The sequence below is a fragment of the Syngnathus acus genome, chromosome 21 (assembly GCF_901709675.1).
Source record: "Syngnathus acus chromosome 21, fSynAcu1.2, whole genome shotgun sequence".
In the NCBI taxonomy this organism is placed as follows: domain Eukaryota; kingdom Metazoa; phylum Chordata; class Actinopteri; order Syngnathiformes; family Syngnathidae; genus Syngnathus; species Syngnathus acus.
In genome coordinates this window covers 6859239-6875482 of record NC_051105.1, presented here as the reverse complement: position 1 = coordinate 6875482, position 16244 = coordinate 6859239, and the positions used below count along the sequence as shown (strand labels likewise).

Sequence of the window (16244 nt, the reverse complement as noted above, 5' to 3'; positions counted from 1 at the left end):
ATTCAGATTGCATTTTCAAAGTGAGCAGATGTACATCGCACATGTGGGCCGGATCGCTGATCAGCCTCTGTCACTAAGCTCATTAACTCACTAAAAAGGGCTTATTCAACCTCCACAGACCTCCCACTGATGCATTTGTGTCGCTTTGGCGAACAACATTAAAAGCAGTCGCTGATAATGTGAATAGCTTTAAACGGTGCGAGTGAGTGTAACAGGTGTCTACACTGTGGACAGTCTCCTCCTTGACAAACGATTAGAACAGTCGATATACGAAACCAATTACTACTTTCCTTTTTGCCGTGACTTTGGTTGTGTCATGTCTACGCATTACAAAAAAGCCACAGAAATTGTGCATAAGTGCATTTTGAAGCAAACAGCTAAAGATCGGTTCCACATAAATTTTAACGGGTTCTTTTTTGAAAAGTGAACCGCAAGTAGGCAAGGTTTCACTTTGAGATGTCACAATGTTTTTAGAATCGGTTATTTTATCGGTTCGTCAATCAAATGATCGGATACAATTTTATTTGCATTAAAGCGTATGAAAAAAGTTTTTCCCCGATTACTGTTAATGAACATTGTTTGCATCATTAAAAAACAGCTGAACATCACTTTAGCATGTTTAGTTCAAAACATAATTCTCAACTATTTCTTGATTATTAAAAAATGAGGCAATTTTTGCCACAATCAATTTGTTGTCGATTAATCGATTAATTTTGACCCCTTTAGTTTCCCTGTTTTGTAGCTTTGCGGTCGGGAAACCATTGCAAAATTTTGCCAGTTATGGTTTTTCCTGAGTACATTAGCGCGAGCAACCGTGCCATCGGCAACTCAGATCGTTCGGTCGGTCGATTGTCTAATGGAGATGACAAAGTGGGGGAGGCAGAAAGGAGGCAGGACATCGGGTCAAGTAACACCATAGCGTGGCTGTCGGTGGACGACGCCTCATGATAATTATCACATAAGTAGTCAACCCCCGGGCTTGATGGATCAGACACAAAGACAGCTTTATGGCTCGTCACCGCACCTCCCACCCGACTCGACCTCCTCACCCTATCACTCGAGCTGTGCCGTCACCCGCTCGGAAGAAGTCCTTCTTTGTGCGTCTACTGGAAAGGCCCTTATGTCTGGCTGCTAAACAGCGACCACATTAATGCCTTTATCCGAGCACAACTGCTACAAGCGAATCTCTTCAAATTAATCTCATTTTTTTGTAGCCTTTCCCAATAAAGTCTCACATGCGCTCCGGAACTGTACACGTCGATGGCGCCCCAGATAGCGTCGGCTGGTGGGAAGAGAGATGTGAAACACGCTTGTCAGACGACTCCCTACTTCTTCACGGAGGAAACAAAAGAGTTTCCCTCTCTGAACCTTTTGTCACTCTCCGTCTTCCCTGTAATCTATAATAGATGGAGGTGTTGTTGCATGACGACAAACACAGCGGAGGTGTGCTTATGTTAGCGCGCAAACTTGATGCGTGTGATTTTTGGATGGCTTTGTGTTTCCTTACTGCCAGAGGAGGATGAAGCTTGCAGAAGTTTTTGGGGCGAATTCGTCAAGTTGTGCATATTTGACAGCGAGAGGAGGAGGATGTTGTAGGAGCTAGGGCACAGCACCTCCATTAAGCTCCCCATCATAAAAGATGGAGTGGAAGACAGCCCCATCACTAACTAATCAGCCACAGCCAGCATCAAAGAAGCGAGCCTTGGACGGAATCTTGTTTTAACTCCCTGTTTTTAAAAAACTTTTCTTTTTACCCCCTCTATTATTTTTTAAAATCAACTTTCTCTTTGGTCCACTTAAGACTTTTCAACTGGTTTTAGATTTCCTGCCTCACAGTTGAGAGGTTCTGGGTCCAATGTGCAATGAATGCCCAAAAAAATACTGAATGTTTTTTTTTTCTTTCTTCTTGTTCAGTGCCACCCGCCTCCACAACTGTACACATTTAAGCGCAAACAAAAATGTATACTTTTTTCACCCAGTTATTAACGTGACGTTTTACGTCATATTTTTTTCACACCTTATTTTCAAATTCAGTATGCACAGCAAAAGAGCAATAAATTATCTTCCCTCACATTTGAAGCCTTGGCCCAAACAATGTGGGATTTGAACTGTCACTTCTATTAGGTTTTATTAATGACATGAATCCAAACTTGATTGTCCTCATCAGGAAGGCAGAGCACAAAGTGCCAAGATGAATAGTGAGCTGTCATCTTTTCTTACTTGTCGTATCAGTACACATCACCCCCTCTTGATTAGTGTCTACACAAAAAGATTTGGGTCCGATGAGATGGGCCCTGACATCTTAATATATGTGGACGATTATTGTTATTTATTCTCGTTGAACAATCAATCTGCAAGCAGCGTGTGAGATCATGGCTGCTTATGCTGCAGCACATCACACATTGAATTTATTATACCACACACTGTGATGCGAGGCGACAAAAAAACATAACGGGATGTTGGGATGACTTTTTACAGAGTAACCCACGCTTACGCTGCAATAGTTATAATTATACAAAAAAACATGAAACTACTCCTTGTCCATAATTTAAAAACAAATGAAAAACACTTCCTTGCTTTTGGTAAAATTTCAGTCACTATGCCAACTAACTAGCTCATTTGTAAACTTGAATCGTTTTTCATAAACAGACCAACCCTGACCCTTTCAATTAATTCTTTCTTTTCCAGTATCAAGGAAATAGTCAAATGCATATCCCAAGCACACCAATGCAGTGAAAGCACATTAATTAAGAAGGAATCAAGAGTCCACCCCTGAGAGCTTTGTCCATATCCCAAACAAGTCCTCATCGCCTCTAGCTGAAGGCTAGATATTGGCAAACACTGGAAGACTGTGCCTAGTCACAGTTTTGGGTGCAGAGGCTGAATACTAAAATGAGGAGGCGAGAATATTAAAGGGATTCTTGGGGCACTGAAATGGTGTCAGTTGCAACCACAGAGAAGACGCCAAGAGAATAGGAAAGAGGAAAGGTTGAGGTCACACCATGCGGATAAAATAATAATAAAAAAAAAACGCTGATTTGTCAGAGTGCTCCGCTCGCCCTCCCCTCTTCTTCGCTTTCACCTCGGCAATAAAAAATAAACCTAATTAGAATTCTCGCTTGCAGTGTGACAGGGAGTCAAGCCCTCTCTTCCACCTGCACACACACAGCAGTTGGTGGTGCTCACTCCGCTTCCACTTATCCAAATTACGCTCACTTTCTATGTGTGCCTATGTGGGAGTGTGTGTGTGTGTTGTGTGGTGGTGGGGGGGGGCTTTATTTACTGTATTAATTTGCTGATGAGTGCGGTAGGGTAACGGCTGCTTTTCCTCTCAGCGTTGGCGCTATCCTCGAGGTGTAATTACGACGACTAACGCACTTCCTGACAAACACTCTGGTGTGGAAATGTTGGAAGCCTTTTCCTCTGTACTTGGCACGAAGGTTAATAGTGACATGTAGCCAGTCATTATGTACTGCACATTATGTACTCTATGGATTAGAGTATTGGGACATGCATCACAATCAATTAATCAGTCATGGGTAGGACTTCTTGCTTGAGTTTACCCTGACAAGACAATTTGTATGGGGAAGAGCACAAAACAAGGCGTGATTGCATAAGTTTGGTGTAAAATCAATATGGAAAGTGTTTTAATGCTTTGTGCATTGATGAAAAGACTGAACCGATGTGCCATAATGGCAGTGAAGGGAAAATGAAGCTTCATGAACCAGTTGTATTATTTGTCTCCTCTAGATGGCAATGTTGGTTTAAAGTGAGGGTTTTAAGAAATGGCAAGTCGGTGGGCTTTCAGCTCTTCGGTGAACAGTCTGCCATAAACACAACAACAGGTTCATGAATCATCTTGAAGCTTCAATTGCCCATCGTTACTGCCATTATTATAGTCATGGGATGCAAAATAAAGTTGAGTATGAGCGAGTATGTCTGGATTAATACTAAAAAGTGGGATTGTGGTTTCTCTTTAGATCGTGACTTCAGCATCCAGGTGAGCACGGAGCGACGGTCCTTCACGGCCGGTGAGCCGCTGGAGCTCCGCTGCACCATTGAGGCGCAGAACGTCCCCGAGCGATTCTTCTCGGTGTCGTGGGTCTTCAGCAGCTCACCGGTGGCCGTGGTGGGCCCCAGTGCCGTGCCCGTCCTGGGCCCCGACTACATGGCCCGCGAAGCCACCGGCCATATGACGGTGCGCAAGGAAAGCCCCAGCGTTCACCTGCTCAAGCTGCAGCACCTACGACCCGACGACGCCGGCAAATACATCTGCCGCGTGACGGAGCGGGAAAAGACACCCACGGGAGACTTCATCGACCGAAGCAAGCGGTCCCGCAACGTTCAGATCACAGTGCAGCCGCTCAGTGAGTCATAATCCGGTCACGAGGCCACTGGCTTAGTTGTTCTGTCCTTACTTGTCAATTACACTAAGAATCATGAGCTATTCATAAGAGCAGTTTTAGTGGTATTGAATGTCCCCACCTCTCTCCCTGTGCCTTGACAGATAGCCTCTATTGTTAGCTGTGAGTAAGTAGCGATCAGATAATGCTCCTCTTATTCCTAATGTATTTTCCCTTTGAGTGGATTACTAAGGAATTGTAATGTAGAATTATGGCGCTTCCCATAAAGAGGGTTGGAAGGGGGGGGGCAGTATAATGGAAAGCTGCAGAGTCTAGACTTACAGAGGTTGAACTAACAGCCATGAAATAAGACGACAAAGAAATAAAAAGACGCAAAGAAAGACTCATCAGGGTCTGCCAAGAGGTTCCCCAGGCTGGATGAAGAGCGTTGGTTGATCACTGTAAATTTACTCTCGAGCTCTGGAAAAAAAATATCCATATTGTGTCGTGATCAATCTGTTTTTGTGGCGTCATCTCAGGTATGAAAGTCTTGGAATGAATGTGAAAAAATAGGATTTCTAGGTTTGAGTGTGATAGAAGATAAGAGGCTAACGCAATCCATATTCATACACTTCTCGCGGCTTTATTAGGAAGGAAGAACAGAGTTTGGCCTGAGGGGAGAAAAAAAGGGAGGGTTGGGGGATCTTCTGTGACATCACTTTAGTTTTTGGGTTAACTGGAGCTTTGTGATGTTTTTGAAGTGATGAGGTTGTGGTGAAAGCAAGCAAGAGAGCCTGGAAGGACTTCTTACCCTCCTCTTCATCTGCCTCTTGTGATCTTCTTAGCTCAGTGAATTATCTACCGCAGGTTCCGAAAGACTAACAGCGCTATCCCCTCCCTACACAATCCCAAACCCGCCACGGACTGCTCTCGAGCAGTCACTCTGATGCGCCTGGGGCCACAAACGACCCGGCGATATCAACCGCTCATTGCCCCTGGGCTTGTGTTCTTTCAAATACTCAAAGTGGGATTCCTCTTGTCTCTTGGATTCAGTTTGGGAAAGCATTTTTAAAAATGGACTTCATCTCATCACTTGCTGACCTTTATTGTGTTTTCCTTCCAGAGAGCAACATGACCGTCTTGTTGTCTAGCAATTCGTCTGAGGTTCTGGAGGGCAACGTGATGCAGTTGACCTGCTTGGTGCAGTCCACCACAGGCCTTCTGTCTGTCGTCTGGCAGTGGACGGACAAGGAGGGCAACGAACCCGCCCAGAGGTTGGCCTCTCTGGACAGAGACGGCACGGTTCGGCACAGCGAAGCCTACAGGGAGCGCTCCACCTATGGCGAGATTCGAGTTGAAAGGTCGAGGGCTGACACCTTCTTACTCTCCATCTACAACGTCTTGCCAGAGGATGAGGGGCAGTACAGCTGCACTGCAACTGAGTGGTTTCAAAGCGGCGCTGAAGCGGAACTCAGCTGGGTGCAGATTGGAGAGACGTCAGACACGAAGATGGTCACCGTCAAAACTGTCGGTAAGTTTTTTTTTTTTTTTCTCCAAGTCTTTCCAAGAACATTCACATGTGCGGAACTAGACACACTTTCTGAGACAGCATATACTCAACCCGTGGAATTGGAGACCGACAAAATGTGGCATCACAACAGAAAGACGAATCAAACTCATTATTTGTTTACGGATAAAATCAGCATCCATCAATCATATTCTGAGCCAGAACAGAGATTGTGAGCCGGGGGTTGAAAGATTTATGAAAGTCTTGGAGAAAGTCTTCCCAAAAGAGTGCAAGCTGTTCCACCTGCACATTTTCATCCACTGTAGGTGTAATGGCCACGTGTCCCATTACTTATGTCCGTGGCGACTCGAAGAATACCCCATGGTTTATTCATGTTCTGCCTGGGGGTAAAGAACTATTAGGATACATTCTCACACCACCTGCCACACGTCAAGTGCTGCGTGCTGCGGTGACAATCATTATGCACACACTCGCGAGTGCACGCACACACATACATAGATTGGTTGGATTTATTAGAATGGAAATTCAGCAGTGATGTGTTTCACAGTGTATGGGTCTGCCCTCAGTCAGTGCAGAGTTAAGCAGAACATTCTGAGTACAGGCTGAGAAAACCACTGGAGCGGAGCAATGAGGAGCTGGCAGGTCAAGAGCAGGGGGGGGGGGGTCTCACACACACACACACACACACACACACACACACACACACACACACACACACACACACACACACACACACACACACTCACACATGCACATGCACACACACGGATTATCTTGCAACAAAGAGGAGATGTCCATTTTTAAGTGGCTATTTGTTTCAGGCAGACACATTAGTTTGAGAAACAAGAGCCGTGTTATGTAGATTGGAGCAAACAAGTTCAGAGGTTCTTGTCTCTCCCCGCTCTTCTCTTCTGTGTAGATGAATGTTGTGTGCTGCTTTGCGGCCGTCATTTTGAGTTGAACTTTATCTTCTATTTATTTTGGTGTGTGGGTGTCTCATTTTTTCTTCCCAAAAAGTATTATCGAATCCCTTTTGTATAGACATGTTATTTTCTTTCCTATTTTGTGATAAGGCTTGCTGGTTTTGTCTAAAAAAAAAAAAACACAAAAAAAAACGAATTTCCTCTGGTGGCCTACTGGGCACAAGATGGGTTTTACTGTGACCTGCCCTCTGAATCGATAGGCAGCCTAATGCTCCATATATTATATACGGTCACTGTAACCTAATTGAATTCATAGCCTCCTAATGGACTCCCGCTGCCCGCTAACAAAACCCTGGAGGGCATCCTAGAAAGACATCCACTGGGAAACTTATTCTTTTCATTTGTTTGCCACAGCCAAGAGTAGGCATCATGGCACAGTAGCTCACTTTCTGGCAATGACAATAAAGATCTATTCTATTCTATTCTGATTAGTTTCAAATGTAAGATTTTTCTTTTTTTTTCAATGGAAATGATTGGACTCTGGTTACAAATGTACAGTTCGGTACATATCCTTCTCAATGTATCGTATTGCTTAGGCTTACTGTGGCTTGTACAGTAGTTGTTACGTTCTAATGTTACATGCGAAAAAAAAACCATTAAAAATTTGCTGACATCAATCGACAAGCAGTTCAGGTCAATTGATTCATAGTTCAGTTACCTCAAAGAAGAAACTTGTTGAAATTATATTTTTGATTGGAATTGCCCAAACAAAAAACAGCAAGACATTCATTAAAAAAACAAAAACAAATCGCAGGCCTTGGGCAGAATCTCAAATATCACGTACCTTTGTCAAACAAGTGGACAAGTTAAATGTTGTAAAACACTAAATTCATAAAACAAAACACATAGACCAGCCACCTTATTATGCTGTGAAATTCTTCCTTATGTGTGAAAATAGCAGCCCAGGTTTTATGTTTTTTTTTGTCAGTGAGAAAATGAAGACCCCCAGGCAGCTTCTACCGCGGTGGTTAAGTGAACCGAACTGCAGAATACCATTGATTACACTCTCTCCCCAGAAGGACATGTCAGAAAAACAAGAGCAGGGAGAAATCATAGCCCAAATAAATCGTCGTATCTCCTCAAATTTTGGTTTTGTTGTTTGCTTTCCGCTTCGTATTTGACACAAACATGGCAACAGATCATTTTAGGATCTTTATCTTACGCCTCCCAAAGGTGTATTTTGACCACAATGTATGATGATGATACAACATTTTTGCCTAATGAGGACAGTTTCCACTTGGCGGCGAGATGGGCGGAGATTGAACACGGGTGCTTAAAAAGAATCTCTCCCTTGTGTTTTCTTTGTATCGCTGTTAATTTCGAGGCACGCTCTCGCTGTTGAACGAGGCGCTCGCGCAGATGCTGACACACGTGCCGAAATGTGCAATATGTCTTATCGCAGTTTTTGTACATTCTGCACTTATCACAATGCTAGAGTACATGTTGATGGTGGATCAATTAGCGCTGTGGTTTGCACTGATTTTCTTCTGGTGGATATGTATGTTCATGTCTGCGTCTATATGGATATATAATATAACGTAGTATCTTATTTTGCAATGCTACTTTACTATATTTCTAATTTCTCATGTACCTGTGGCGAAAAAAAGTGAAGTGTGAAGAGTCTCTGTTGTACAAATGAGTTTCGGTTGCAGAAATGAAATATGTAGTTTTTTACGTTGCCTTTAATCATCATGTCTTCTCCTCTCTCGCCACTAGAGTCCTCCTTCATGGTTTCTGCCTCATCACGGACACCATCTGTGACCTACGGGGACTCCTTTGACCTCCTGTGCTTGGTCAAGCCCCGTCACAACCCTCGCGTCCCCACCTCGGTCACCTGGCGCTTCATGCCGGCTGGCACGGAGGCCTCCGACGAGGACGAGGGCGAGTTCAAGGACCTGGTGACTTTCACCCGCGAAGGCACATTGCAGTGGGGCGAACAGCTGCTCGGTTTGGGCACCCGCACCACCGTGGACCGCTCGCACTCCAACACCAACTTCCGGCTGTCCGTGACGCGGGCGGGGCGTCGCGAGGAGGGCAAGTACCAGTGCACCGCCGTTCTGTGGCGGAAAAACTACGACAACAGCTGGAGCCGAGTAGCCAACCGCACATCTAACCTGCTCGGAATCAGCGTCCTCCAACCAGGTAAAACGCTGCAGACATTCTTGTCACCCTGATTGGTGGACACATCGCAACACACACACACACACTGAGAGGATGAGCTGAGAGGATGTCCGCTTTCTAATTGCTCTTGGTCTCCAGTTTAGCAACTAATTGGAGTGTGTGTGTGCAGACGTGGGCATTTTCTGCACGCGTCGGGGCGCGGTCTCCTAATGGAGCTAGGCGAATGGATGGCTAAAGATCCCACAGGAAGAAAGAACAAAGTGGGAAGAAGGCAGGAAGACGGGAAGCAAAGAACCCAGACAGTCGGGTCAGTGTGGGAAAGTGTGATAAAGAGAGCGAGCCTTCTCTCCTTGAACTTGTTTTTTCTCAGCGGAGGCATTAAACTGTCCATGCTACCTGTCCTGGACCTCTGTGCCACAAACACACACTCACAGACACACACTCCCAATTAGTGGCTAAAGTCCAACAACAAATTGTCACACTGATACACACTGGCCCAATTTAACACAGTCTTGTATGGCTCAACTGCACAATACATAATTCATAATGCAGGTAAGGAAAAAGGCCCTGTGGTACCTGAAGAACCAATTTGGAGCAAATATGATTGAGTCGTGTGGTTTGCCGTTATGTATTATGATCAGCAATCATCTGAAAGGCAAATTGCTGGCACGGAATGCATTGTGTTCTCTTCAGAAATATGAATGAAATTGCACAAAAAAGGCCACCGCTCTATTATGTTGATGATTACCCAGCACATCTTGTCATAACATCGGCAACAGGCACAGCTTGCATAAAATGCCACCTTTTGAGGCAACGTAAGAGCTACGGTCTCCAACCTCTGGTCTGCGGGCCAAAAAAAACGGTAGCAGGTGGGATGGTTCTAATATTGATTGAAGCAAATATGTCTCAATCAGATAGCCCATATATTCCGTCTGATAAAAAAATTATGATCATAAACTTAGATTATGAGCATGCACGGTTATGACTTTTCCTCGTGTCCTTTAGCGTGTCTACAGGCAACAATTGTGCTAACAAAGACACACTCGGATGATCAATAAGTCTTTCGCAGCGAGACAGAGGAATGTGAGCAGACTTGACCGGCTCTCATTGCGCAATATCGATCCCCATACACATGCACGCAGAAATAAGGAGGCACATACACACAAGGACATTGCAAGATAGCGCCGCGTCTGTGTTGTGACCTTAGCCATCCACACCGAAGACGCTGCGTCGACGAGCCCTTCAGGACGTATTTGGAAATCGCCTCATCATTCTGAAAGCTCATTTACTTCCCCCCGGTGGGCACTTTACTTTTGCTGTAACCCGCACTGTCTGCAGGGGGATTCATTCAAGGTCCTTTTTTTTTTCCTTTTGGGCTAAAGTGTTCAACCACCCTGCTATTCCATCCGTGACCATGATTATGTGATAAGTTGTCAAGTGGAAGTCAGTCAGCAAGTGTGACAAAGCAATCATTGTGTACTTTGTGCGGCAAATTCCTTCAGTCCTCGCCACGTCCGGGGACCTTCATTCACACAGATGATTTGTTTCCATTTCCTCTCTATTTTTCCCCGAGCGCAAGCCAATCAGACCCGAGTCTTCCGTCCCTCACAAAGGCCTCGTGTGAAATGAGGTGTGAGCAAACACAGCGACTGACCAGATAGACAATTGAGCGACTCTAAATCGCTCTTCTCCCGGTAGCTGCTTAATATGCATGAGGCGCCCGGCTCGCGTGGCGTGCGCGTCGACATGTGCTTGTATACATCGGCGTGCTGGCATGCTGGCGTGTCTTCCTCGCAGTGTGCCTGGGAAAGCTTTTTCTCCGCTTGCTTTGCATATTCGCAGCAAACCCGGCTCACCCTCGATTCCCAGCGACGCAGAGGTGGAATTATATCTGTCGGCTTCTTGATGCTTCCGCCAATGTCCTCAATTTAAAGGGGACGTTTTATTGAGGAAATTCTACGTTTTGATATTTCATGCAAATGACTTTGGTTACCTAGCCAGATGACAACACTTGATCTGACTGCAAATGTTGTGCCGTCTTGTTATTCTCAAGAAGCACTCTTGTTTCTTTGTACTTTTTTGTACTCAACACCCAGAGGTAAAATGGCATCTATATTTCTACTTGTTGAAATCCACTAGACTCTATGTTTTTCTTCATCTCTTTTTCATGCAGTCCTTTTCATAGTATTCTCTAGTGTTCAGGCTGAGATGCCACAAAATGACATCACAGTGCCTCCAGGCTCAGCTTGTGAAAGTCACATGACCAGGTGAGGCGGCCCCTACCTGAGCCCTGTGATGGCATTGCAAGTGACAAAATGGCTGCCCGTTGAGATGGATCAAAGCAAGTACCGTAATTTTCGGACTATAAGTCGCGGTTTTTTTTCATAGTTTGGGTGGGGGGGCGACTTATACTCAGGAGCGACTTACATACATATATATGGTTTTTTTTCACTTTTTTGGGCATTTTATGGCTGGTGCGACTTATACTCCGGTGCGACTTATAGTCCGAAAATTACGGTAGATTTTACTGTTTAATTAATATCCCACAAACGCATCGTTAATCAAAATGCCACGTTTCGACTTATGCAAGTGCATAGAACATATCATTGTAATGTAAAAAAATATACTTGATTACCACTTTATGATCTTGTCAGGGTAAAACCAAGCAGATTTTTATTTTGGGTAGGGATCTTCTGCAAGTGTCCCAATATTTTTGTCTTTGTGTACATGTGATTCCTCCGAATTATAATATGCCGTTAGTCACGTGGCCGCACATCCAGCGTCTGCACGCGTGTGCGTACTTCATTTCTTGAATTATCCTGCACAGGCGGGTGGTCTGTTGCTTAGCACCATCAATCCAATGTATGCACGCAACATGCAAACACAGCAGGGAGGGGGCCTGACCTCCCACGGCCCATGTTTAATTTTCTTAGAGGATCTCCCCCAGTGTAATCCCCCAAAAAGACTTTAGAAGATGCGATCCACTTTTGCATCTACTGCGGCTGTCTCATCACATTTCACCTGATTGGGTTTTCGCTGTTGTGTCTCGCTGCAGCACAATAATGGCAAACATATGTTGAGCATGGCGGCATGCCGGGGAAGCCTTCATCCCCTGATACAATCTCATATCATCATGACACAAACTACACACGTACACACTCTAATATGCATACAGAAAACACGCACAAATAATTATGTGGAATATTCAATAATGGAAGTGGAGTTTAGATTAATGATGGTTTGAGAAGTTCAATCATTTTTTCTCATCATTTTAGCCGGCGCGTGTCTAGCGTGTGGAGTAGGACATTAAGAGGTTATTGTCCGGGCCGGGCCAGAAGGATGATGGGGATGTCGCCTGGGGGAGGATAGAGGGGGAGCAAAAAGGGGCTGTCCCACTTTAGCTCGTACCGCCGATGAACTTTTGACTACATTTCCATGCTCGACCATGAGGAAAATGAACAGTAAATTGATTCATTCTCAATTTTAGGACATATATATGATTTTGATATACTGTGGATATAAAGTCTACACATCCCTTTTTAAAGATGCTAGATTTTTTAAATACTGTATGCAAGATAAATCATTAAAAACAAAAATCAATTGGAGTAAAAAAGATTGTGGTACACAAGTGTGGAGATTTTCGTATTGCTGGGGATGGGTTTGTATTCACAATTAACCGCTCGCGTTTCACCTCGTGTCAAATTGGGGTCACACACACCTGACAATTGAAAGTGCCTCCGATTAACCTGATATGAAGTTAAGATGTTCTAGTGAGGGTGGGGGGGGGGGGATTCTATCAGCAGCCTGAAGGTTTTGTGCTAACATTTACAGTTTTTCTGAACGGTTGGTAATCCCCTCCACCTTGACTAAACCCAGCTGAAGAAAAACAGCCCCCCTAGCGTGATGCTGTCACAACTGTGCTTCACTGTCGCTATGATTTTCTTTTGGGTGGTTGGTTTGTGCCAAGTATCATATTTAGAATTATGGACAAAAAGTTCAACCTTAGTTTCATTGGATCATATCATTATTGCCTCAATGTGTAAATTTCAGGTGTGTGTTTTTTTTGTTTTGTTTTTTATCTCCCTAACCTTCATTGCATCCCTGGCCCCTTACCCTCAAAACAACCCAAGTTTTTTGGGTTATTTTTTTTGAACCTGAAGAGTTTGGTCAAAGAAATAAGTCACTGAACACCAATCAATTGTGCACAAACACATCACCACACAATTAACGTATAACAAATGTGCTCATACGCCCATCCCGACTGCTCACACCTTTCCGCTCGCTTGACTACCTTTCATTCTTCTCCTCATTATTTCTTATCTAGCTCCCTTGTTGTGTTATCTTGTCGCCGCGCTTCGAGTTTGAGGATTTATGTCGTCGACTCCTCGCAACTTTATCACGCCCTGCTCCCTTTCTCTAATAGTTCTCTGGGGTTATCCTCGTTTTTTTAATATGGAATGGCTCGAGCGGATGCCACACGTGTTCGCCCCTTTTCATCGCGGTGAAGTACTTGCCACCGAGCTGTTATTGATAGCGACTGCAGCGATCAGAGGTTCTCGCTTATCGGGCCATGAATAGAAGCTGTCCGTCTTCATTACGGCCCGCCCTCTCCTTAGCCGCTCCATCTCCGTCTTCATGCGTTTTTCTTCTCGCTCCGCTCATAAGTCTCTTTTAATGTCCTCACTGGTCCCCGTGCTCTCACTTAGCAGCATGTTTTTCCTCAGTGCGCCCTCCTCCCCTCCGCGCCAGCTTCTTTTGCACGCTTGTGATTTTTCAATATTTTATAATTCCCCGCTTCCCTCCTCCTCCTCATAATTCTCTCCATTATGTTTACATTTTTCTTCAAGCAGCTTCCTCGCCGGTGTTTCATGAATAATAACGCTACGGTGTTGTGTTTGCTGTTATGGCGAGGTTATTGCCACTGACATGGTGGTAAATCTCCTTCTTTGTTTTTCGGCTGCTATACTTTGCTTTGCCCGTGAGCTCACCTAAGGCGGCACTCTGCGCACAGGCTGCATTCATGCCACATTTTTTTATTTTCCTACCGCCTGTTTACAAACACACAACCCGCCGATGCGCAGGGGTCATAACGGGTAGCGAGAGACGAGTCTTCCGGGCGTGCATCGAACCAGAAACTAATTTTGTGAGAGCCTTTTAATTCGTCACGCTGGTTTCAGGTCGCTCCAGGTCAAGTTCGTTATTGACGTCGTGGCAAAAGCAAACCTGTGTGGTGGCTAAGACACGCAAATCCTCTCCGATTTTCTATTCCATGTTGTCTTTCCATCTCTCTTCTGAATGCTTCTTTTTGCAGACCGCTACCGCAGCCGTAATTGAAGTCGTAAGTCAGCGCTAGCTACAGAAATGCACAGCAGTAGCTGAGCAGCAGAGCAGAGCGGGTCGAGCCTCTGCCAGCTCGCATGACCGCTTTCCACTTAATGAGCGCAGGTTTTATGCTTATCGGAAGAACCCTTTCCTATACAAACATGCCCGCGGTTCAGTTTGATGAGTCTTTTTTGCTCTCTGCATCTTGGGGCCCATTCATCTCCTGTGCATCAGATTCCCATCAGGCCAAATAACTTCCGCTCTGGTGTTGGTGAATTCCAAAAATGGACAAAGGATACAAGAGTCTTGTGCAAATGATTTATTGCAAGGGGGAATTTCTTTTCTTACCAACTTAAATGGTAATTTTTTTTTCACTTCTAAGCAGAATGATAGATGAAGAGTCCAACTGCATAGGAGGGTACCGGCGTATAATATTTTCAAGTTACGAACAATGCGCGGATTGCCCTTTGATTGTTTTATATTTATGGCCTAGGAGTTCCCTAGCTACCGACAAATATTGACTGTTTTTATGATTTTACTGCTGTGTCAGCGTCGGTGAGCAATAGACTAAGGCGCAATCTGATTTACATACAAATCCAGTTTTGCGCCGTAGGAATGAAATTCCTTTGTTTATTGTACTTTGTTCTGCTTATTGGTCAATGTGAACTTCTTAACTGTAACAAACCTAAAGAAATATGTTGATATTGAAGAACCCAAAAGCAAGCTCATATACAGAAGGTCTTCAGCAGTACAAGAATAGAACATCCCTCTGACACAATGGGATCATCAATGTATTGTTGTCATTAGCACAGAAATTAGTCTGCCAATTCATCAGGGAGTTTGAGCGGGGGCTGTTTGACATTCCTCATTTTCCTTTCCAAGTGGTGTGGCCGGCTTACTGCGTTTGGGATGAGGTGGCTTTGGCAAGGGGCAGCCAGCCAAAATAAGATGTTGCGCAGGGGATCAAGGCATGTCATACTCGTCCCGACTCCCGGCCACGGATTAACCCCAGCTTGTGCTAATGCTAATGCTAAAGGTTGAGCAGGCTGCCATTAAGACTCAGTAAATCTTGTGGAGTGGAGCTGTAGAGGCCGTCTGCCGCTTTTCAAAATCCTACCGCCACCCCTAGAGTATTTTATCTTATTCTCACGTTTACATCTTGTCCATCTTCTTTTCAGTGAAAGTGTGTGCTTGAAGATGAGGAAGAGCTAAATTCAAGGATACTTCCATTTTAGGTCAGATTCCCCATTTTTCTCACACTGTAGGAATGAGCGGGGAAAGACTGTAATTTTCTCTGTGGATTGCAACATGCCACACCACACACCAGCTACACTTGACATACGATCAAATCATCCAGACCGCTTCATGCAAGCACAAACGACGTAAAAAAGGTTATTACTTTTTATCGTCCACAGTTTGATCCTTCAACACATCGCTGACCATAACTAAGCGGGCAACTCATAGCAGACTTAAAGTTGGCCATAAACTTTACTTTGACAAGCTGCCATACATTTCATAGGCTGCTGCGGTTTCCAGGGCAACCTGGGTGAACATCATGACAGGGCCAAGATAACTTAAATAAGACCACGGGGATTTGATCTTCTACTGAGAAAGCACGGCAACGATTAAGCAAAATTTAATTAAAAGTGTGATTGTTGCTCTGCGAATTGTATTAAAACGTGTCATAGGGCCAAAATGGAGCTCTAACGATATGGGCCGTATCCCATTTGTGCTTCCTGCGGTCTAACAGCTCCACTACCTCAGCACTTTTCTTGGACACGTGCTGTCATTACAGTTTACACAGGGCACACACAAATCCGCACATTGCAGCATCTAATTGGCTCATTGAACCCTCATTTCAACCCCGTCCCATGTGGGCCCAATTTGTCTCCTTTAATGGCAGCTAAAATCTTCTCTTTTTCCTCCCTACGTATTATTTATTTTTTA

At 44.6% G+C, this 16244-nt stretch overlaps 1 protein-coding gene across 1 annotated transcript in view; it reads left to right on the top strand.

Annotated features, from left to right (window-relative positions):
• Window positions 1-16244, top strand: part of igsf3 (immunoglobulin superfamily, member 3) — a 64787-nt gene that overhangs the window by 37743 nt on the left and 10800 nt on the right. The window contains exons 4-6 of the mRNA XM_037239233.1: window positions 3981-4367; window positions 5467-5874; window positions 8571-8996. Of these exons, the coding sequence (XP_037095128.1) occupies window positions 3981-4367; window positions 5467-5874; window positions 8571-8996 (1221 nt within the window). The remainder of the gene's footprint in view (window positions 1-3980; window positions 4368-5466; window positions 5875-8570; window positions 8997-16244) is intronic.